General features: G+C 49.5%; 1 protein-coding gene across 1 annotated transcript in view; it reads right to left on the bottom strand.

Moving 5' to 3' along the window:
- Positions 1-6,022: 6,022 nt before the first annotated feature.
- Positions 6,023-22,307, bottom strand: part of LOC142912123 (uncharacterized) — a 33,741-nt gene continuing 17,456 nt past the window's right edge. Inside the window, exons 4-6 of the mRNA XM_076060441.1 lie at positions 7,549-8,033; positions 6,968-7,133; positions 6,023-6,441 (exon numbers count right to left, since the gene is read on the bottom strand). Of these exons, the coding sequence (XP_075916556.1) occupies positions 6,023-6,441; positions 6,968-7,133; positions 7,549-8,033 (1,070 nt within the window). The remainder of the gene's footprint in view (positions 6,442-6,967; positions 7,134-7,548; positions 8,034-22,307) is intronic.

The raw sequence follows: 22,307 nt of genomic DNA, 5'->3' as shown, positions 1-22,307 counted from the left end.
TATACACTACACTATACACCCCTCTGTGTCCTGGCGGTGTGCCACTCACATAGCCACGGTCGCCCTCCGCGTTTCTCCGCGGTGCCTTGGGGAGAGTGTGGGAATCCTCCCTGCACGCATGTGGGTAGTGAGGGGGTAGTGGGGGGGGTGGTGGGGGGGGGCACAGCGGCAGGTCGTCACAAAGATGACCCCGCGGGCACCGCCGACGTCCGTGGGATCTACATCTGTAGAACGTGAAGAACCAGTGGCATCTCCATCTGTAGAAGGTGAAGAACCAGTGGCATCTACATCTGTAGAACGTGAAGAACCAGTGGCATCTACATCTGCAGAACGCGAAGAACCAGTGGCCTCTACATCTGCAGAACGTGAAGATCCAGTGTCATTTACATCTGCAGAACATGAAGAACCAGTGGCATCTACATTTGCAGAGCGTGAAGAACCAGTGGCATCTACATTTGCAGAGCGTGAAGAACCAGTGGCATCTACATCTGCAGACAGTGAAGAACCAGTGGCATCTACATCTGCAGAGCGTGAAGAACCAGCGGCATCTAATCTGCAGAACGTGAAGAATCAGTGGCATCTACATCTGCTGAACGTGAAGAACCAGTGGCATCTACATCTGCAGAGCGTGAAGAACCAGCGGCATCTACATCTGTAGAACGTGAAGAACCAGTGGCATCTACATCTGCAGAACGTGAAGAACCAGTGGCATCTACATCTGCAGAACGTGAAGAATTAGTGGCATCTACATCTGCAGAGCGTGAAGAACCAGTGGCATCTACATCTGCAGAGCGTGAAGAATTAGTGTAATCTACATCTGTAAAAGGTGAAGAACAAGTGGCATCTACATCTGCAGAACGTGAAGAACCAGTGGCATCTACATCTGCAGAACGTGAAGAACCAGTGGCATCTACATCTGCAGAACGTGAAGAACCAGTAGCATCTACATCAGCTTTGGGTCTCTGTGTGAGTCTATGGGTCTCTGTCTGAGAAGTCTATGGGTGTCTGTGTGAGTAGTCTATGGGTGTCTGTGTGATGAGTCTATGGGTCTCTGTGTGAGTAGTCTATGGGTCTCTGTGTGAGTCTATGGGTCTCTGTGTGAGTAGTCTATGGGTGTCTGTGTGATGAGTCTATGGGTCTCTGTGTGAGTCTATGGGTGTCTGTGAGTAGTCTATGGGTGTCTGTGTGAGTAGGCTATGGGTGTCTGTATGATGAGTCTATGGGTCTCTGTGTGAGTCTATGGGTCTCTGTGTGAGTAGTCTATGGGTCTCTGTGTGAGTCTATGGGTGTCTGTGTGAGTCTATGGGTCTCTGTGTGAGTGGTCTATGGGTCTCTGTGTGAGTCTATGGGTGTCTGTGTGAGTCTATGGGTCTCTGAGTGAGTAGTCTATGGGTCTCTGTGTGATGAGTCTATGGGTCTCTGTGTGAGTCTATGGGTCTCTGTGTGAGTAGTCTATGGGTGTCTGTGTGATGAGTCTATGGGTCTCTGTGTGAGTCTATGGGTCTCTCTGTGAGTAGTCTATGGGTGTCTGTGTGATGAGTCTATGGGTCTCTGTCTGAGTCTATGGGTCTCTGTGTGAGTAGTCTATGGGTCTCTGTGTGAGTAGTCTATGGGTCTCTGTGTGAGTCTGTGGGTCTCTGTGTGAGTAGTCTATGGGTCTCCATGTGAGTAGTCTATGGGTCTCTTTGTGAGTCTGTGGGTCTCTGTGTGAGTAGTCTATGGGTCTCTGTGTGAGTAGTCTATGGGTCTTCTTTGGTTCTTTCGGTAAAGTCACGTAGAATGAGAATAAAATAATAAATTTATAAAATAAAAAAACGCAATAAAATTCTCACGACGTTTCGGCCACAACATCAGGTGAAGGGACGGGACTGTCTGGAGGACAGCGCTGGAGCGAACAAAGCCACGCTCAGATCGCGACCTTTAAGCTGTGTGAGAAGAAACAAAGCGCCTTGACAAAGGAATTAGCATAGAATTTAGCATTGAAATGGCTGAGTGATTAGCTTGTGACTGGTCACAGAAATGGCTATGTTAAAGTCAAAGCATACACATCCACAGAGGCACCCCTTGACAAAGGAATTAGCATAGACTTTAGCATTGAAATAGCTGAGTGATTAGCTCGTGACTGGTCACAGAAATGGCTATGTTAAAGTCAAAGCATACACATTCACAGAGGCACCTAGTACAAATCAAACAGGAGAATTTAGCATTGAAATAACTAGGAGAATTTAGCATTGAAATAACTGAGTGATTAGCTTGTGACTGGTCACAAAAATGGCTATGTTAAAGTCAAAGCCTACACATCTGAGCAATTCACAGTAACTGGGTATACACTACACTATATAATGAATACTAGATAGTAAACCAATACAAAACTAAAATATAAATTACCCCAATGTTATCAATAAACTCTATATTCTCCAATCAGCTAAGCTACCAACAATAAGTCGTTATATATCACAATGCTATATGGCGAAAAAATGGGTGGATTCTTACCCTCAACTTTAGCACCACTGATAGCTACGAGCCCCGTTCAGACGGACGAGTTCATCCATGGTCGGAACAGAGGAGGGGGAGAGAGACAGCTGCGCGGCGCTGTTATACTCCATGTTGTAAACCATACCATTAACCGTGGTGTGATAGGTATTAAGAGTCAATGCCAGCGAAAGAGCTGCGGTCTGAAGGTCATCGTAAAATACAATTAATTAAGAACGTAAATGGTTTAAAAAATCTTTCCAATGGTTACTAAGCCAGAATCCATCTTCTCGGTTGAAATTGTCTCTGTGCTTGTATATGTGAATGGCCTCATGAACGAATCTCTCATGGTTGCCGGTTGGTTTGGAAAGAACCTCCGTCTTGGAGAAGTCAATGTCATGTGAGCCCACTGAATTATAACAGTCACCTGCCACGGCAGAGGAGTTCGTTCTACCGTGTTTCAAGTCTGCTTTATGTTCGCAGATGCGGTCCGAGATATGTCCTTTGGTTTCTCCAATGTAGCTACTACCACAGAGGCACTTTAGTTTCTAAACGCCCGGGTACTGTATGTCTGGAACAGCATCTTTTACAGATGGAACCAGATCACGGATTTTATGTACTGTGTTGAATCGGACCTGGATCTTGTGTTTATTCAGGATTTTGGAGATCTTTTGAGTGACCCCTGCAATGTAGGGTAAGGTGATGGTTTTGAGTGGCTCCACAAGAGGATCCTTCTTCATGACTGGAGTGATGGCTTTGCGGATTGTGTAGTCGGAGTAACCATTAGCCCTGAGAGCCTGGTGTACGTGCTTGAGTTCACTGGTAATGTGTTCCTGGTCGGAAATGCATTGGGCTCTATGGTATAGAGTCTTGATGAGGGAGTTCTTCTGGGATGGATGGTGGTGGGAATCCGGTTTCAAGTAAGCATCTGTATGGGTAGCTTTCCTGTAGACAGAGTGGCTCATTGAACCATCATGTGTCCTTTTAATTAAGACATCCAAAAAGGGTAGTTTGCCATCTTTTTCGACCTCCATGGTAAATCTGTTGGCTGGGTGTATGGAATTGATGTGGTCGCAGAATTGGTCTAGAGCAGGCTGGCCATGTGGCCAGATGACAAAGGTGTCATCCACGTACCTCTTCCATAAGGTCGGGCGTAGAGTGGCAGTCTGGATGGCGTCAGTTTCAAATTTTTCCATGAATATGTTGGCTACAACCGGAGATAGGGGGGAGCCCATTAGGGTGCCCTCAGTTTGTTTGTAGAAAGTTCCATTCCAGGTGAAGTTTGTGTTGGTTAAGCAATGTCTCACCAGGCGGGGGTACATCAGTATGCAGTCCTTGATGAACCAGGTCTTCAATGATAGCGATGGTGTCAGGTACCGGGACTTTGGTGAACAAGGACACCACATCAAAACTGACAAGCAGGTCGTCTGGGGACAGGGAAATGCCTTTGATTGTCAATACAAGGTGAGTCGAATTTAGTACCGCAGAGGTGGTTTTTCCAGTGAAAGGTCGCAGTATATCAGCAAGAAAACGTGCCAGTTTATAGGTGGGGGAGTTGATAGTAGAGACTATGGGACGAAAGGGTGTATCTTCTTTGTGTACCTTTGGAAGGCCATATAATCTTGGTGGTCTGGCAGCAGAGGGTTTCAACGAGAACTGTTTGGTCTGATCAATTAATGCTGTTGAATCAGAGATGATTTTGTTCGTTTTGGTAACCAGGCTGTTGGTGGGATCTCTTTTTATTTTTGTATAGCTGCCATCGTTGAGCAGTTCTTGAATTGTGTTGTTATATTCTGTTTTGTCCATGATGACAGTGGCTACCATGAGAGATTCGTTCATGAGGCCATTCACATATACAAGCACAGAGACAATTTCAACCGAGAAGATGGATTCTGGCTTAGTAACCATTGGAAAGATGTTTTAAACCATTTCGTTCTTAATTAATTGTATTTTACGATGACCTTCAGACCGCAGCTCTTTCGCTGGCATTGACTCTTAATACCTCTCACACCACGGTTAATGGTGTGGTTTACAACATGGAGTATAACAGCGCCTCGCAGCTGTCTCTCTCCCCCTCCTCCGTTCTGACCATGGATGAACTCGTCCGTCTGAACGGGGCTCTTAGCTATCCGTGATGCTAAAGTTGAGGGTAAGAATCCACCCATTTTTTCACCAGATAGCATTGTGATATATAACGACTTATTGTGGTAGCTTAGCTGATTGGAGAATATATAGAGTTCATTGATAACATTGAGGTAATTTATATTTTAGTTTTTTATTGGTTTACTATATAGTATTCATTATATAGTGTAGTGTATACCCAGTTACTGTGCCATTTCTGTGACCAGTCACAAGCTAATCACTCAGTTATTTCAATGCTAAATTCTCCTAATTATTTCAATGCTAAATTCTCCTGTTTGATTTGTACTAGGTGCCTCTGTGAATGTGTATGCTATGACTTTAACATAGCCATTTCTGTGACCAGTCACAAGCTAATCACTCAGCTAATTCAATGCTAAAGTCTATGCTAATTCCTTTGTCAAGGGGTGTCTCTGTAGATGTGTATGCATTGACTTTAACATAGCCATTTCTGTGACCAGTCACAAGCTAATCACTCAGCTATTTCAATGCTAAATTCTATGCTAATTCCTTTGTCAAGGCGCTTTGTTTCTTCTCACACAGCTTAAAGGTCGCGATCTGAGCGTGGCTTTGTTCGCTCCAGCGCTGTCCTCCAGACAGTCTCGTCCCTTCACCTGATGAAGGCCGCTTGTGTTTTGGCCAGAACGTCATGAGAATTTTATTGTGTTATTTTATTTCATCAATATATTATTTATTCTCATTCTACGTGTCTTTACCGAAAGAACCAAAGAAGATGAATCCTTGCAGTCACGAAAGCTTTAAATCGAAATTTAGTCTATGGGTGTCTGTGTGAGTAGTCTATGGGTCTCTGTGTGAGTAGTCTATGGGTGTCTGTGTGAGTAGTCTATGGGTCTCTGTGTGAGTAGTCTATGGGTGTCTGTGTGAGTAGTCTATGGGTGTCTGTGTGAGTAGTCTATGGGTCTCTGTGTGAGTAGTCTATGGGTGTCTGTGTGATGAGTCTATGGGTCTCTGTGTGAGTAGTCTATGGGTGTCTGTGTGAGTAGTCTATGGGTCTCTGTGTGAGTAGTCTATGGGTCTCTGTGTGAGTAGTCTATGGGTCTCTGTGTGATGAGTCTATGGGTCTCTGTGTGAGTAGTCTATGGGTCTCTGTGTGAGTCTATGGGTCTCTCTGTGAGTAGTCTATGGGTCTCTGTGTGAGTAGTCTATGGGTGTCTGTGTGAGTCTATGGGTCTCTGCGTTGAGTAGTCTATGGGTCTCTGAGTGAGTAGTTTATGGGTCTCTGTGTGAGTAGTCTATGGGTCTCTGTGTGAGTCTATGGGTCTCTGTGTGAGTAGTCTATGGGTCTCTGTGTGAGTAGTCTATGGGTGTCTGTGTGAGTCATCTATGGGTCTCTGTGTGAGTAGTCTATGGGTCTCTGCGTGATGAGTCTATGGGTCTCTGTGTGAGTAGTCTATGGGTGTCTGTGTGATGAGTCTATGGGTCTCTGCGTGGGGCAGTGCCAATCCTCACCGATGACAGAGAGGTTGACCCTCCCCTCGAAGTTGCCGTGGGGGAAGGTGGCCACGTGGCAGAGGAAGAGGCCCCCGTCGCCAGCCCGCACGTCCAGCAGCTCCAGCGAGACGTCGCCGGGAGGCCCCCCAACGCGGAACCGCAGTCGGCCCGCGAGGGACGAGTTGGAGTACGCCGTGCCGTGCAGCGGGCTGAGCGTGGCCAAATTGGCCCCCGCCCAGACGTCGTCACGGGAGGCGTTCAGCCAGTTGGCCTGCACCACCACCACGGCCGCACCCCACAGGACGCAGCGCAGCAGCGCCACCTTCTGGCCGACGACTGCCGTGACCTGGCCGTCCGTGTCGACACCCACACGAGGGGCTGGGTGGGAAGACCACACAGAGACTCATAGACTACTCATAGAGACCCATAAACTACTCACACAGACACTCATAGACTACTCACAGAGACCCATAGACTACTCACACAGAGACCCATAGACTACTCACACAGAAACCCATAGACTACTCGCACAGAGACCCATAGACTACTCGCATAGAGACCCATAGACTACTCACACAGAGACCCATAGACTTCTCACGCAGAGACCCAAAGACTACTCATAGAGACCCATAGACCACTCACACAGAGACCCATAGACTACTCACACAGAGACCCATAGACTACTCACGCAGAGACCCATAGACTACTCACGCAGAGACCCATAGACTACTCATAGAGACCCATAGACTACTCACACAGAGACCCATAGACTACTCATAGAGACCCATAGACTACTCACACAGAGACCCATAGACCACTCATAGAGACCCAAGGCTACTCACACAGAGACCCACTTCACACGCACAAAAATACCTCTCACTCATTCACCCAGCCACCCACTCACCCACGGTGCTGTGTGGTGGAGGGACGGAGACACACGACAGTGGAGACCACTCCCCTGCCTTCCACCGTGGGAAGTCGGCTACCATTCTCACGCGGACGCAGTACTCATCCTCGCGTCCCGGCAGAAGCATAATTTGGTGTTGGTACCGGCATCCGATGAAGCGCTCCTGGCAGTAAGCATCATCATCATCAGTAGTAGCAGCAGTAGTAGTAGTAGCAGCAACAGCATCAGTAGTAGTAGCATCATCAGTAGTAGTGTCATTGGTAGTATCATCATCATCAGTATCATCATCATCATCAGTAGTAGTAGCAGTAGTAGTAGCAGCAACAGCATCATCATCAGGAGTAGCAGCATCATCAGTAGTAGTGTCATTGGTAGTAGCATCATCAGTATCATCATCATCAGTAGTAATAGCAGCAGTAGTAGTAGCAGCAACAGCAGCAGTAGTAGTAGCATCATCAGTAGTAGTGTCATTGGTAGTATCATCATCATCAGTAGCAGCATCACCACCCACCCACTCAACCACACACATCTCCCGCCACAACCTCCCGACCCCCGTCACAACTCCGGCAACCTCTCACCGTGCGTCGAACGCCGCCTCTTGTCGAGATGTCAACCTGATGGTGGAACTCCACGTCGTGCGACACCAGCGTCCTCAACCCACGCCCGACGGAGACCAACAACGACAGCTTCCACACCTCCGGCTCTCCGTCAACCACCGCCTCCAACTCCCCAGCCTCCCCAGGACCATCGTCGTCGAGGTTGTCGCCATCGACGTCGACGTCGTAGTCACGGCGGTCATCGTCACCGCCGTCACGGCCATCGTCATCGTCGTCGAAGTCGTCGCCATCGACCTCAACGTTATAGTCACGGCGGTCGTCATCACCGCCGTCACGGACATCGTCATCGTCGTTGTCGTTGTAGCCATCATCGTCGTTGTCTTCATCGTCACCCACAACACCGCACTCCTCATCCTTCTCCTCCTCACCATGACCATCGCCCTCCTCCTCCTTCCCCAGCGTCAGTTTGTCGAGCCTCAGGGTGAACGACGGAGCGCTGAGCACAGCTGAGACACGGGAGAGGGGGGGTCATGGCGAGGGATGTTTGTGTGATCTCCCCCTGTCCTACAGAGTGTGTGGAGTTTGTGTGATCTCCCCCTGTCCTACAGAGTGAGTGAGTGGAGTTTGTGTGATCTCCCCCTGTTCTACAGAGTGAGTGGAGTTTGTGTGATCTCCCCGTGTTCTACAGAGTGAGTGGAGTTTGTGTGATCTCCCCTTGTCCTACAGAGTGAGTGGAGTTTGTGTGATCTCCCCCTGTTCTACAGTGAGTGAGTGGAGTTTGTATGATCTGCCTCTGTTCTACAGAGTGTGTGAGTGGAGTTTGTATGATCTCCCCCTGTCCTACAGAGTGAGTGAGTGGAGTTTGTATGATCTGCCCCTGTCCTACAGAGTGAGTGGAGTTTGTGTGATCTCCCCCTGTTCTACAGAGTGAGTGTGTGGAGTTTGTGTGATCTCCCTCTGTTTTACAGAGTGGAGTTTGTATGATCTCCCCCTGTCCTACAGAGTGAGTGGAGTTTGTGTGATCTCCCCCTGTTCTACAGAGTGAGTGAGTGGAGTTTGTGTGATCTCCCCGTGTTCTACAGAGTGTGTGGAGTTTGTGTGATCTCCCCCTGTCCTACAGAGTGAGTGTGAGTGGAGTTTGTGTGATCTCCCCCTGTCCTACACAGAGTGTGTGGAGTTTGTGTGATCTCCCGCTGTTCTACAGAGTGTGTGGAGTTTGTGTGATCTCCCCCTGTCCTACAGAGTGAGTGGAGTTTGTGTGATCTCCCCCTGTCCTACAGAGTGTGTGAGTGGAGTTTGTGTGATCTCCCCCTGTTTACAGAGTGAGTGGAGTTTGTGTGATCTCCCCCTGTCCTACAGAGTGTGTGGAGTTTGTGTGATTTCCCGCTGTTCTACAGAGTGTGTGGAGTTTGTGTGATCTCCCCCTGTCCTACAGAGTGTGTGAGTGGAGTTTGTGTGATCTCCCCCTGTTTACAGAGTGAGTGGAGTTTGTGTGATCTCCCCCTGTCCTACAGAGTGTGTGGAGTTTGTGTGATCTCCCCCTGTCCTACAGAGTGAGTGGGGTTTGTGTGATCTCCCCCTGTCCTACAGAGTGTGTGAGTGGAGTTTGTGTGATCTCCCCTTGTCCTACAGTGAGTGAGTGTAGTTTGTGTGATCTCCCCCGGTCCTACAGAGTGAGTGTGTGGAGTTTGTGTGATCTCCCCCTGTACTACAGAGTGAGTGGAGTTTGTGTGATCTCCCCTTGTCCTACCGAGTGAGTGAGTGGAGTTTGTGTGATCTCCCCCTGTCCTACGGAGTGAGTGAGTGGAGTTTGTGTGATCTCCCCCTGTCCTACAGAGTGAGTGGTGTTTGTGTGATCTCTCCCTGTCCTACAGAGTGAGTGGAGTTTGCGTGATCTCCCCCTGTCCTACAGAGTGAGTGGAGTTTGTGTGATCTCCCCCTGTCCTACAGAGTGAGTGGAGTTTGTGTGATCTCCCCCTGTTCTACAGTGAGTGAGTGGAGTTTGTATGATCTCCCCCTGTCCTACAGAGTGATTAGAGTTTGTGTGATCTCCCCCTGTTCTACAGAGGAGTGTGTGGAGTTTGTGTGATCTCCCCCTGTTCCACAGAGTGAGTGTGAGTGGAGTTTGTGTGATCTCCCCCTGTCCTACAGAGTGTGTGAGCGTAGTTTGTATGATCTCCCCCTGTCCTACAGTGTGAGTGAGTGGAGTTTGTGTGATCTCCCCCTGTTCTACAGAGTGAGTGGAGTTTGTGTGATCTCCCCCTGTTCTACAGAGTGAGTGGAGTTTGTGTGATCTCCCCCTGTTCCACAGAGTGAGTGCGAGTGGAGTTTGTGTGATCTCCCCCCGTCCTACAGAGTGTGTGAGTGGAGTTTGTATGATCTCCCCCTGTCCTACAGAGTGTGTGAGTGGAGTTTGTGTGATCTCCCCCTGTTCTACAGAGTGAGTGGAGTTTGTGTGATCTCCCCCTGTACTACAGAGTGAGTGGAGTTTGTATGATCTCCCCCTGTTCTACAGATTGAGTGAGTGGAGTTTGTGTGATCTCCCCCTGTTCTACAGAGTGAGTGGAGTTTGTGTGATCTCCCCCTGTTCTACAGAGTGAGTGGAGTTTGTGTGATCTCCCCTTGTCCTACAGAGTGAGTGGAGTTTGTGTGATCTCCCCCTGTTCTACAGTGAGTGAGTGGAGTTTGTATGATCTGCCCCTGTTCTACAGAGTGTGTGAGTGGAGTTTATATGATCTCCCCCTGTCCTACAGAGTGAGTGAGTGGAGTTTGTATGATCTCCCCCTGTCCTACAGAGTGAGTGGAGTTTGCGTGATCTCCCCCTGTTCTACAGAGTGAGTGTGTGGAGTTTGTGTGATCTTCCCCTGTTTTACAGAGTGGAGTTTGTATGATCTCCCCCTGTCCTACAGAGTGAGTGAGTGGACTTTGTGTGATCTCCCCCTGTTCTACAGAGTGAGTGAGTGGAGTTTGTGTGATCTCTCCCTGTTCTACAGAGTGAGTGGAGTTTGTGTGATCTCCCCCTGTCCTACAGAGTGAGTGAGTGGAGTTTGTGTGATCTCCCCCTGTTCTACAGAGTGAGTGTGTGGAGTTTGTGTGATCTCCCCCTGTTCTACAGTGTGAGTGGAGTTTGTGTGATCTCCCCCTGTCCTACACAGCAAGTGAGTTGAGTTTGTGTGATCTCCCCCTGTCCTACAGAGTGAGTGAGTGGAGTTTGTGTGATCTCCCCCTGTCCTACAGAGTGAGTGAGTGAGTTGAGTTTGTATGATCTCCCCGTCCTACAGAGTGAGTGAATGGAGTTTGTGATCTCCCCCTGTTCTACAAAGTGAGTGGAGTTTGTGTGATCTCCCCCTGTCCTACACAGCGAGTGAGTGGAGTTTGTGTGATCTCCCCCTGTCCTACAGAGTGAGTGAGTGGAGTTTGTGTGATCTCCCCCTGTCCTACAGAGTGAGTGGAGTTTGTGTGATCTCCCCCTGTTCTACAGAGTGAGTGGAGTTTGTGTGATCTCCCCCTGTCCTACAGAGTCAGTGAGTGGAGTTTGTGTGATCTCCCCCTGTCCTACAGAGTGAGTGGAGTTTGTGTGATCTCCCCCTGTTCTACAGTGAGTGAGTGGAGTTTGTATGATCTCCCCCTGTCCTACAGAGTGAGTAGAGTTTGTGTGATCTCCCCCTGTTCTACAGAGTGAATGAGTAGAGTTTGTGTGATCTCCCCCTGTACTACAGAGTGAGTGAGTGGAGTTTGTGTGATCTCCCCCTGTCCTACACAGCAAGTGAGTTGAGTTTGTGTGATCTCCCCCTGTCCTACAGAGTGAGTGAGTGGAGTTTGTGTGATCTCCCCCTGTACTACAGAGTGAGTGAGTGGAGTTTGTGTGATCTCTCCCTGTCCTACAGAGTGAGTGGAGTTTGTGTTATTTCCCCCTGTCCGACAGAGTTTGTGAGTGGAGTTTGTGTGATCTCCCCCTGTCCTACAGAGTGAATGAGTGGAGCTTGTGTGATCTCCCCCTGTCCTACAGAGTGAGTGGAGTTTGTGTGATCTCCCCCTGTTCTACAGTGAGTGAGTGGAGTTTGTATGATCTGCCCCTGTTCTACAGAGTGTGTGGGTGGAGTTTATATGATCTCCCCCTGTCCTACAGAGTGAGTGAGTGGAGTTTGTATGATCTCCCCCTGTCCTACAGAGTGAGTGGAGTTTGTGTGATCTCCCCCTGTTCTACAGAGTGAGTGTGTGGAGTTTGTGTGATCTCCCCCTGTTCTACAGAGTGAGTGAGTGGAGTTTGTGTGATCTCTCCCTGTTCTACAGAGTGAGTGGAGTTTGTGTGATCTCCCCCTGTCCTACAGAGTGAGTGAGTGGAGTTTGTGTGATCTCCCCCTGTTCTACAGAGTGAGTGTGTGGAGTTTGTGTGATCTCCCCCTGTCCTACACAGCAAGTGAGTTGAGTTTGTGTGATCTCCCCCTGTCCTACAGAGTGAGTGAGTGGAGTTTGTGTGATCTCCCCCTGTCCTACAGAGTGAGTGAGTGAGTTGAGTTTGTATGATCTCCCCGTCCTACAGAGTGAGTGAATGGAGTTTGTGATCTCCCCCTGTTCTACAGAGTGAGTGGAGTTTGTGTGATCTCCCCCTGTCCTACACAGCGAGTGAGTGGAGTTTGTGTGATCTCCCCCTGTACTACAGAGTGAGTGAGTGGAGTTTGTGTGATCTCTCCCTGTCCTACAGAGTGAGTGGAGTTTGTGTTATTTCCCCCTGTCCGACAGAGTTTGTGAGTGGAGTTTGTGTGATCTCCCCCTGTCCTACAGAGTGAATGAGTGGAGCTTGTGTGATCTCCCCCTGTCCTACAGAGTGAGTGGAGTTTGTGTGATCTCCCCCTGTTCTACAGAGTGAGTGTGTGGAGTTTGTGTGATCTCCCCCTGTTCTACAGAGTGAGTGAGTGGAGTTTGTGTGATCTCTCCCTGTTCTACAGAGTGAGTGGAGTTTGTGTGATCTCCCCCTGTCCTACAGAGTGAGTGAGTGGAGTTTGTGTGATCTCCCCCTGTTCTACAGAGTGAGTGTGTGGAGTTTGTGTGATCTCCCCCTGTCCTACACAGCAAGTGAGTTGAGTTTGTGTGATCTCCCCCTGTCCTACAGAGTGAGTGAGTGGAGTTTGTGTGATCTCCCCCTGTCCTACAGAGTGAGTGAGTGAGTTGAGTTTGTATGATCTCCCCGTCCTACAGAGTGAGTGAATGGAGTTTGTGATCTCCCCCTGTTCTACAGAGTGAGTGGAGTTTGTGTGATCTCCCCCTGTCCTACACAGCGAGTGAGTGGAGTTTGTGTGATCTCCCCCTGTACTACAGAGTGAGTGAGTGGAGTTTGTGTGATCTCTCCCTGTCCTACAGAGTGAGTGGAGTTTGTGTTATTTCCCCCTGTCCGACAGAGTTTGTGAGTGGAGTTTGTGTGATCTCCCCCTGTCCTACAGAGTGAATGAGTGGAGCTTGTGTGATCTCCCCCTGTCCTACAGAGTGAGTGGAGTTTGTGTGATCTCCCCCTGTTCTACAGTGAGTGAGTGGAGTTTGTATGATCTGCCCCTGTTCTACAGAGTGTGTGGGTGGAGTTTATATGATCTCCGCCTGTCCTACAGAGTGAGTGAGTGGAGTTTGTATGATCTTCCCCTGTCCTACAGAGTGAGTGGAGTTTGTGTGATCTCCCCCTGTTCTACAGAGTGAGTGTGTGGAGTTTGTGTGATCTCCCCCTGTTCTACAGAGTGAGTGAGTGGAGTTTGTGTGATCTCTCCCTGTTCTACAGAGTGAGTGGAGTTTGTGTGATCTCCCCCTGTCCTACAGAGTGAGTGAGTGGAGTTTGTGTGATCTCCCCCTGTTCTACAGAGTGAGTGTGTGGAGTTTGTGTGATCTCCCCCTGTTCTACAGTGTGAGTGGAGTTTGTGTGATCTCCCCCTGTCCTACACAGCAAGTGAGTTGAGTTTGTGTGATCTCCCCCTGTCCTACAGAGTGAGTGAGTGGAGTATGTGTGATCTCCCCCTGTCCTACAGAGTGAGTGAGTGAGTTGAGTTTGTATGATCTCCCCGTCCTACAGAGTGAGTGAATGGAGTTTGTGATCTCCCCCTGTTCTACAGAGTGAGTGGAGTTTGTGTGATCTCCCCCTGTCCTACACAGCGAGTGAGTGGAGTTTGTGTGATCTCCCCCTGTGCTACAGAGTGAGTGAGTGGAGTTTGTGTGATCTCCCCCTGTCCTACAGAGTGAGTGGAGTTTGTGTGATCTCCCCCTGTTCTACAGAGTGAGTGGAGTTTGTGTGATCTCCCCCTGTCCTACAGAGTCAGTGAGTGGAGTTTGTGTGATCTCCTCCATTCCTACAGAGTGAGTGGAGTTTGTGTGATCTCCCCCTGTTCTACAGAGAGTGAGTGGAGTTTGTATGATCTCCCCCTGTCCTACAGAGTGAGTAGAGTTTGTGTGATCTCCCCCTGTTCTACAGAGTGAGTGGAGTTTGTGTGATCTCCCCCTGTCCTACAGAGTCAGTGAGTGGAGTTTGTGTGATCTCCCCCTGTCCTACAGAGTGAGTGAGTGGAGTTTGTGTGATCTCCCCCTGTTCTACAGAGTGAGTGGAGTTTGTGTGATCTCCCCTTGTCCTACAGAGTGAGTGGAGTTTGTGTGATCTCCCCCTGTTCTACAGTGAGTGAGTGGAGTTTGTATGATCTGCCCCTGTTCTACAGAGTGTGTGAGTGGAGTTTATATGATCTCCCCCTGTCCTACAGAGTGAGTGAGTGGAGTTTGTATGATCTCCCCCTGTCCTACAGAGTGAGTGGAGTTTGCGTGATCTCCCCCTGTTCTACAGAGTGAGTGTGTGGAGTTTGTGTGATCTTCCCCTGTTTTACAGAGTGGAGTTTGTATGATCTCCCCCTGTCCTACAGAGTGAGTGAGTGGACTTTGTGTGATCTCCCCCTGTTCTACAGAGTGAGTGAGTGGAGTTTGTGTGATCTCTCCCTGTTCTACAGAGTGAGTGGAGTTTGTGTGATCTCCCCCTGTCCTACAGAGTGAGTGAGTGGAGTTTGTGTGATCTCCCCCTGTTCTACAGAGTGAGTGTGTGGAGTTTGTGTGATCTCCCCCTGTTCTACAGTGTGAGTGGAGTTTGTGTGATCTCCCCCTGTCCTACACAGCAAGTGAGTTGAGTTTGTGTGATCTCCCCCTGTCCTACAGAGTGAGTGAGTGGAGTTTGTGTGATCTCCCCCTGTCCTACAGAGTGAGTGAGTGAGTTGAGTTTGTATGATCTCCCCGTCCTACAGAGTGAGTGAATGGAGTTTGTGATCTCCCCCTGTTCTACAAAGTGAGTGGAGTTTGTGTGATCTCCCCCTGTCCTACACAGCGAGTGAGTGGAGTTTGTGTGATCTCCCCCTGTCCTACAGAGTGAGTGAGTGGAGTTTGTGTGATCTCCCCCTGTCCTACAGAGTGAGTGGAGTTTGTGTGATCTCCCCCTGTTCTACAGAGTGAGTGGAGTTTGTGTGATCTCCCCCTGTCCTACAGAGTCAGTGAGTGGAGTTTGTGTGATCTCCCCCTGTCCTACAGAGTGAGTGGAGTTTGTGTGATCTCCCCCTGTTCTACAGTGAGTGAGTGGAGTTTGTATGATCTCCCCCTGTCCTACAGAGTGAGTAGAGTTTGTGTGATCTCCCCCTGTTCTACAGAGTGAATGAGTAGAGTTTGTGTGATCTCCCCCTGTACTACAGAGTGAGTGAGTGGAGTTTGTGTGATCTCCCCCTGTCCTACACAGCAAGTGAGTTGAGTTTGTGTGATCTCCCCCTGTCCTACAGAGTGAGTGAGTGGAGTTTGTGTGATCTCCCCCTGTACTACAGAGTGAGTGAGTGGAGTTTGTGTGATCTCTCCCTGTCCTACAGAGTGAGTGGAGTTTGTGTTATTTCCCCCTGTCCGACAGAGTTTGTGAGTGGAGTTTGTGTGATCTCCCCCTGTCCTACAGAGTGAATGAGTGGAGCTTGTGTGATCTCCCCCTGTCCTACAGAGTGAGTGGAGTTTGTGTGATCTCCCCCTGTTCTACAGTGAGTGAGTGGAGTTTGTATGATCTGCCCCTGTTCTACAGAGTGTGTGGGTGGAGTTTATATGATCTCCCCCTGTCCTACAGAGTGAGTGAGTGGAGTTTGTATGATCTCCCCCTGTCCTACAGAGTGAGTGGAGTTTGTGTGATCTCCCCCTGTTCTACAGAGTGAGTGTGTGGAGTTTGTGTGATCTCCCCCTGTTCTACAGAGTGAGTGAGTGGAGTTTGTGTGATCTCTCCCTGTTCTACAGAGTGAGTGGAGTTTGTGTGATCTCCCCCTGTCCTACAGAGTGAGTGAGTGGAGTTTGTGTGATCTCCCCCTGTTCTACAGAGTGAGTGTGTGGAGTTTGTGTGATCTCCCCCTGTCCTACACAGCAAGTGAGTTGAGTTTGTGTGATCTCCCCCTGTCCTACAGAGTGAGTGAGTGGAGTTTGTGTGATCTCCCCCTGTCCTACAGAGTGAGTGAGTGAGTTGAGTTTGTATGATCTCCCCGTCCTACAGAGTGAGTGAATGGAGTTTGTGATCTCCCCCTGTTCTACAGAGTGAGTGGAGTTTGTGTGATCTCCCCCTGTCCTACACAGCGAGTGAGTGGAGTTTGTGTGATCTCCCCCTGTACTACAGAGTGAGTGAGTGGAGTTTGTGTGATCTCTCCCTGTCCTACAGAGTGAGTGGAGTTTGTGTTATTTCCCCCTGTCCGACAGAGTTTGTGAGTGGAGTTTGTGTGATCTCCCCCTGTCCTACAGAGTGAATGAGTGGAGCTTGTGTGATCTCCCCCTGTCCTACAGAGTGAGTGGAGTTTGTGTGATCTCCCCCTGTTCTACAGAGTGAGTGTGTGGAGTTTGTGTGATCTCCCCCTGTTCTACAGAGTGAGTGAGTGGAGTTTGTGTGATCTCTCCCTGTTCTACAGAGTGAGTGGAGTTTGTGTGATCTCCCCCTGTCCTACAGAGTGAGTGAGTGGAGTTTGTGTGATCTCCCCCTGTTCTACAGAGTGAGTGTGTGGAGTTTGTGTGATCTCCCCCTGTCCTACACAGCAAGTGAGTTGAGTTTGTGTGATCTCCCCCTGTCCTACAGAGTGAGTGAGTGGAGTTTGTGTGATCTCCCCCTGTCCTACAGAGTGAGTGAGTGAGTTGAGTTTGTATGATCTCCCCGTCCTACAGAGTGAGTGAATGGAGTTTGTGATCTCCCCCTGTTCTACAGAGTGAGTGGAGTTTGTGTGATCTCCCCCTGTCCTACACAGCGAGTGAGTGGAGTTTGTGTGATCTCCCCCTGTACTACAGAGTGAGTGAGTGGAGTTTGTGTGATCTCTCCCTGTCCTACAGAGTGAGTGGAGTTTGTGTTATTTCCCCCTGTCCGACAGAGTTTGTGAGTGGAGTTTGTGTGATCTCCCCCTGTCCTACAGAGTGAATGAGTGGAGCTTGTGTGATCTCCCCCTGTCCTACAGAGTGAGTGGAGTTTGTGTGATCTCCCCCTGTTCTACAGTGAGTGAGTGGAGTTTGTATGATCTGCCCCTGTTCTACAGAGTGTGTGGGTGGAGTTTATATGATCTCCGCCTGTCCTACAGAGTGAGTGAGTGGAGTTTGTATGATCTTCCCCTGTCCTACAGAGTGAGTGGAGTTTGTGTGATCTCCCCCTGTTCTACAGAGTGAGTGTGTGGAGTTTGTGTGATCTCCCCCTGTTCTACAGAGTGAGTGAGTGGAGTTTGTGTGATCTCTCCCTGTTCTACAGAGTGAGTGGAGTTTGTGTGATCTCCCCCTGTCCTACAGAGTGAGTGAGTGGAGTTTGTGTGATCTCCCCCTGTTCTACAGAGTGAGTGTGTGGAGTTTGTGTGATCTCCCCCTGTTCTACAGTGTGAGTGGAGTTTGTGTGATCTCCCCCTGTCCTACACAGCAAGTGAGTTGAGTTTGTGTGATCTCCCCCTGTCCTACAGAGTGAGTGAGTGGAGTATGTGTGATCTCCCCCTGTCCTACAGAGTGAGTGAGTGAGTTGAGTTTGTATGATCTCCCCGTCCTACAGAGTGAGTGAATGGAGTTTGTGATCTCCCCCTGTTCTACAGAGTGAGTGGAGTTTGTGTGATCTCCCCCTGTCCTACACAGCGAGTGAGTGGAGTTTGTGTGATCTCCCCCTGTGCTACAGAGTGAGTGAGTGGAGTTTGTGTGATCTCCCCCTGTCCTACAGAGTGAGTGGAGTTTGTGTGATCTCCCCCTGTTCTACAGAGTGAGTGGAGTTTGTGTGATCTCCCCCTGTCCTACAGAGTCAGTGAGTGGAGTTTGTGTGATCTCCTCCATTCCTACAGAGTGAGTGGAGTTTGTGTGATCTCCCCCTGTTCTACAGAGAGTGAGTGGAGTTTGTATGATCTCCCCCTGTCCTACAGAGTGAGTAGAGTTTGTGTGATCTCCCCCTGTTCTACAGAGTGAGTGGAGTTTGTGTGATCTCCCCCTGTCCTACAGAGTCAGTGAGTGGAGTTTGTGTGATCTCCCCCTGTACTACAGAGTGAGTGAGTGGAGTTTGTGTGATCTCTCCCTGTCCTACAGAGTGAGTGGAGTTTGTGTTATTTCCCCCTGTCCGACAGAGTTTGTGAGTGGAGTTTGTGTGATCTCCCCCTGTCCTACAGAGTGAATGAGTGGAGCTTGTGTGATCTCCCCCTGTCCTACAGAGTGAGTGGAGTTTGTGTGATCTCCCCCTGTTCTACAGTGAGTGAGTGGAGTTTGTATGATCTGCCCCTGTTCTACAGAGTGTGTGGGTGGAGTTTATATGATCTCCCCCTGTCCTACAGAGTGAGTGAGTGGAGTTTGTATGATCTCCCCCTGTCCTACAGAGTGAGTGGAGTTTGTGTGATCTCCCCCTGTTCTACAGAGTGAGTGTGTGGAGTTTGTGTGATCTCCCCCTGTTCTACAGAGTGAGTGAGTGGAGTTTGTGTGATCTCTCCCTGTTCTACAGAGTGAGTGGAGTTTGTGTGATCTCCCCCTGTCCTACAGAGTGAGTGAGTGGAGTTTGTGTGATCTCCCCCTGTTCTACAGAGTGAGTGTGTGGAGTTTGTGTGATCTCCCCCTGTCCTACACAGCAAGTGAGTTGAGTTTGTGTGATCTCCCCCTGTCCTACAGAGTGAGTGAGTGGAGTTTGTGTGATCTCCCCCTGTCCTACAGAGTGAGTGAGTGAGTTGAGTTTGTATGATCTCCCCGTCCTACAGAGTGAGTGAATGGAGTTTGTGATCTCCCCCTGTTCTACAGAGTGAGTGGAGTTTGTGTGATCTCCCCCTGTCCTACACAGCGAGTGAGTGGAGTTTGTGTGATCTCCCCCTGTACTACAGAGTGAGTGAGTGGAGTTTGTGTGATCTCTCCCTGTCCTACAGAGTGAGTGGAGTTTGTGTTATTTCCCCCTGTCCGACAGAGTTTGTGAGTGGAGTTTGTGTGATCTCCCCCTGTCCTACAGAGTGAATGAGTGGAGCTTGTGTGATCTCCCCCTGTCCTACAGAGTGAGTGGAGTTTGTGTGATCTCCCCCTGTTCTACAGAGTGAGTGTGTGGAGTTTGTGTGATCTCCCCCTGTCCTACACAGCAAGTGAGTTGAGTTTGTGTGATCTCCCCCTGTCCTACAGAGTGAGTGAGTGGAGTTTGTGTGATCTCCCCCTGTCCTACAGAGTGAGTGAGTGAGTTGAGTTTGTATGATCTCCCCGTCCTACAGAGTGAGTGAATGGAGTTTGTGATCTCCCCCTGTTCTACAGAGTGAGTGGAGTTTGTGTGATCTCCCCCTGTCCTACACAGCGAGTGAGTGGAGTTTGTGTGATCTCCCCCTGTACTACAGAGTGAGTGAGTGGAGTTTGTGTGATCTCTCCCTGTCCTACAGAGTGAGTGGAGTTTGTGTTATTTCCCCCTGTCCGACAGAGTTTGTGAGTGGAGTTTGTGTGATCTCCCCCTGTCCTACAGAGTGAATGAGTGGAGCTTGTGTGATCTCCCCCTGTCCTACAGAGTGAGTGGAGTTTGTGTGATCTCCCCCTGTTCTACAGAGTGAGTGTGTGGAGTTTGTGTGATCTCCCCCTGTTCTACAGAGAGTGAGTGGAGTTTGTATGATCTCCCCCTGTCCTACAGAGTGAGTAGAGTTTGTGTGATCTCCCCCTGTTCTACAGAGTGAGTGGAGTTTGTGTGATCTCCCCCTGTCCTACAGAGTCAGTGAGTGGAGTTTGTATGATCTCCCCCTGTCCTACAGAGTGAGTGGAGTTTGTGTGATCTCCCCCTGTTCTACAGTGAGTGAGTGGAGTTTGTATGATCTCCCCCTGTCCTACAGAGTGAGTGGAGTTTGTGTGATCTCCCCCTGTTCTACAGAGTGAGTGTGTGGAGTTTGTGTGATCTCCCCCTGTTCTACAGAGTGAGTGAGTGGAGTTTGTGTGATCTCTCCCTGTTCTACAGAGTGAGTGGAGTTTGTGTGATCTCCCCCTGTCCTACAGAGTGAGTGAGTGGAGTTTGTGTGATCTCCCCCTGTTCTACAGAGTGAGTGTGTGGAGTTTGTGTGATCTCCCCCTGTCCTACACAGCAAGTGAGTTGAGTTTGTGTGATCTCCCCCTGTCCTACAGAGTGAGTGAGTGGAGTTTGTGTGATCTCCCCCTGTCCTACAGAGTGAGTGAGTGAGTTGAGTTTGTATGATCTCCCCGTCCTACAGAGTGAGTGAATGGAGTTTGTGATCTCCCCCTGTTCTACAGAGTGAGTGGAGTTTGTGTGATCTCCCCCTGTCCTACACAGCGAGTGAGTGGAGTTTGTGTGATCTCCCCCTGTACTACAGAGTGAGTGAGTGGAGTTTGTGTGATCTCTCCCTGTCCTACAGAGTGAGTGGAGTTTGTGTTATTTCCCCCTGTCCGACAGAGTTTGTGAGTGGAGTTTGTGTGATCTCCCCCTGTCCTACAGAGTGAATGAGTGGAGCTTGTGTGATCTCCCCCTGTCCTACAGAGTGAGTGGAGTTTGTGTGATCTCCCCCTGTTCTACAGAGTGAGTGTGTGGAGTTTGTGTGATCTCCCCCTGTTCTACAGAGTGAGTGAGTGGAGTTTGTGTGATCTCTCCCTGTTCTACAGAGTGAGTGGAGTTTGTGTGATCTCCCCCTGTCCTACAGAGTGAGTGAGTGGAGTTTGTGTGATCTCCCCCTGTTCTACAGAGTGAGTGTGTGGAGTTTGTGTGATCTCCCCCTGTCCTACACAGCAAGTGAGTTGAGTTTGTGTGATCTCCCCCTGTCCTACAGAGTGAGTGAGTGGAGTTTGTGTGATCTCCCCCTGTCCTACAGAGTGAGTGAGTGAGTTGAGTTTGTATGATCTCCCCGTCCTACAGAGTGAGTGAATGGAGTTTGTGATCTCCCCCTGTTCTACAGAGTGAGTGGAGTTTGTGTGATCTCCCCCTGTCCTACACAGCGAGTGAGTGGAGTTTGTGTGATCTCCCCCTGTACTACAGAGTGAGTGAGTGGAGTTTGTGTGATCTCTCCCTGTCCTACAGAGTGAGTGGAGTTTGTGTTATTTCCCCCTGTCCGACAGAGTTTGTGAGTGGAGTTTGTGTGATCTCCCCCTGTCCTACAGAGTGAATGAGTGGAGCTTGTGTGATCTCCCCCTGTCCTACAGAGTGAGTGGAGTTTGTGTGATCTCCCCCTGTTCTACAGTGAGTGAGTGGAGTTTGTATGATCTGCCCCTGTTCTACAGAGTGTGTGGGTGGAGTTTATATGATCTCCGCCTGTCCTACAGAGTGAGTGAGTGGAGTTTGTATGATCTTCCCCTGTCCTACAGAGTGAGTGGAGTTTGTGTGATCTCCCCCTGTTCTACAGAGTGAGTGTGTGGAGTTTGTGTGATCTCCCCCTGTTCTACAGAGTGAGTGAGTGGAGTTTGTGTGATCTCTCCCTGTTCTACAGAGTGAGTGGAGTTTGTGTGATCTCCCCCTGTCCTACAGAGTGAGTGAGTGGAGTTTGTGTGATCTCCCCCTGTTCTACAGTGTGAGTGGAGTTTGTGTGATCTCCCCCTGTCCTACACAGCAAGTGAGTTGAGTTTGTGTGATCTCCCCCTGTCCTACAGAGTGAGTGAGTGGAGTTTGTGTGATCTCCCCCTGTCCTACAGAGTGAATGAGTGAGTTGAGTTTGTATGATCTCCCCGTCCTACAGAGTGAGTGAATGGAGTTTGTGATCTCCCCCTGTTCTACAGAGTGAGTGGAGTTTGTGTGATCTCCCCCTGTTCTACAGTGAGTGAGTGGAGTTTGTATGATCTCCCCCTGTCCTACAGAGTGAGTAGAGTTTGTGTGATCTCCCCCTGTTCTACAGAGTGAGTGGAGTTTGTGTGATCTCCCCCTGTCCTACAGAGTGAGTGAGTGGAGTTTGTGTGATCTCCCCCTGTACTACAGAGTGAGTGAGTGGAGTTTGTGTGATCTCTCCCTGTCCTACAGAGTGAGTGGAGTTTGTGTTATTTCCCCCTGTCCGACAGAGTTTGTGAGTGGAGTTTGTGTGATCTCCCCCTGTCCTACAGAGTGAATGAGTGGAGCTTGTGTGATCTCCCCCTGTCCTACAGAGTGAGTGGAGTTTGTGTGATCTCCCCCTGTTCTACAGTGAGTGAGTGGAGTTTGTATGATCTGCCCCTGTTCTACAGAGTGTGTGGGTGGAGTTTATATGATCTCCCCCTGTCCTACAGAGTGAGTGAGTGGAGTTTGTATGATCTCCCCCTGTCCTACAGAGTGAGTGGAGTTTGTGTGATCTCCCCCTGTTCTACAGAGTGAGTGTGTGGAGTTTGTGTGATCTCCCCCTGTTCTA

The sequence above is a fragment of the Petromyzon marinus genome, unplaced genomic scaffold, assembly GCF_048934315.1.
Source record: "Petromyzon marinus isolate PM22_M1 ecotype Great Lakes invasive population unplaced genomic scaffold, UKy_Petmar_22M1.pri1.0 PM_G_Scaffold_19, whole genome shotgun sequence".
Classification (NCBI taxonomy): domain Eukaryota; kingdom Metazoa; phylum Chordata; class Hyperoartia; order Petromyzontiformes; family Petromyzontidae; genus Petromyzon; species Petromyzon marinus.
This window is presented reverse-complemented; position numbering and strand designations above follow the sequence as displayed.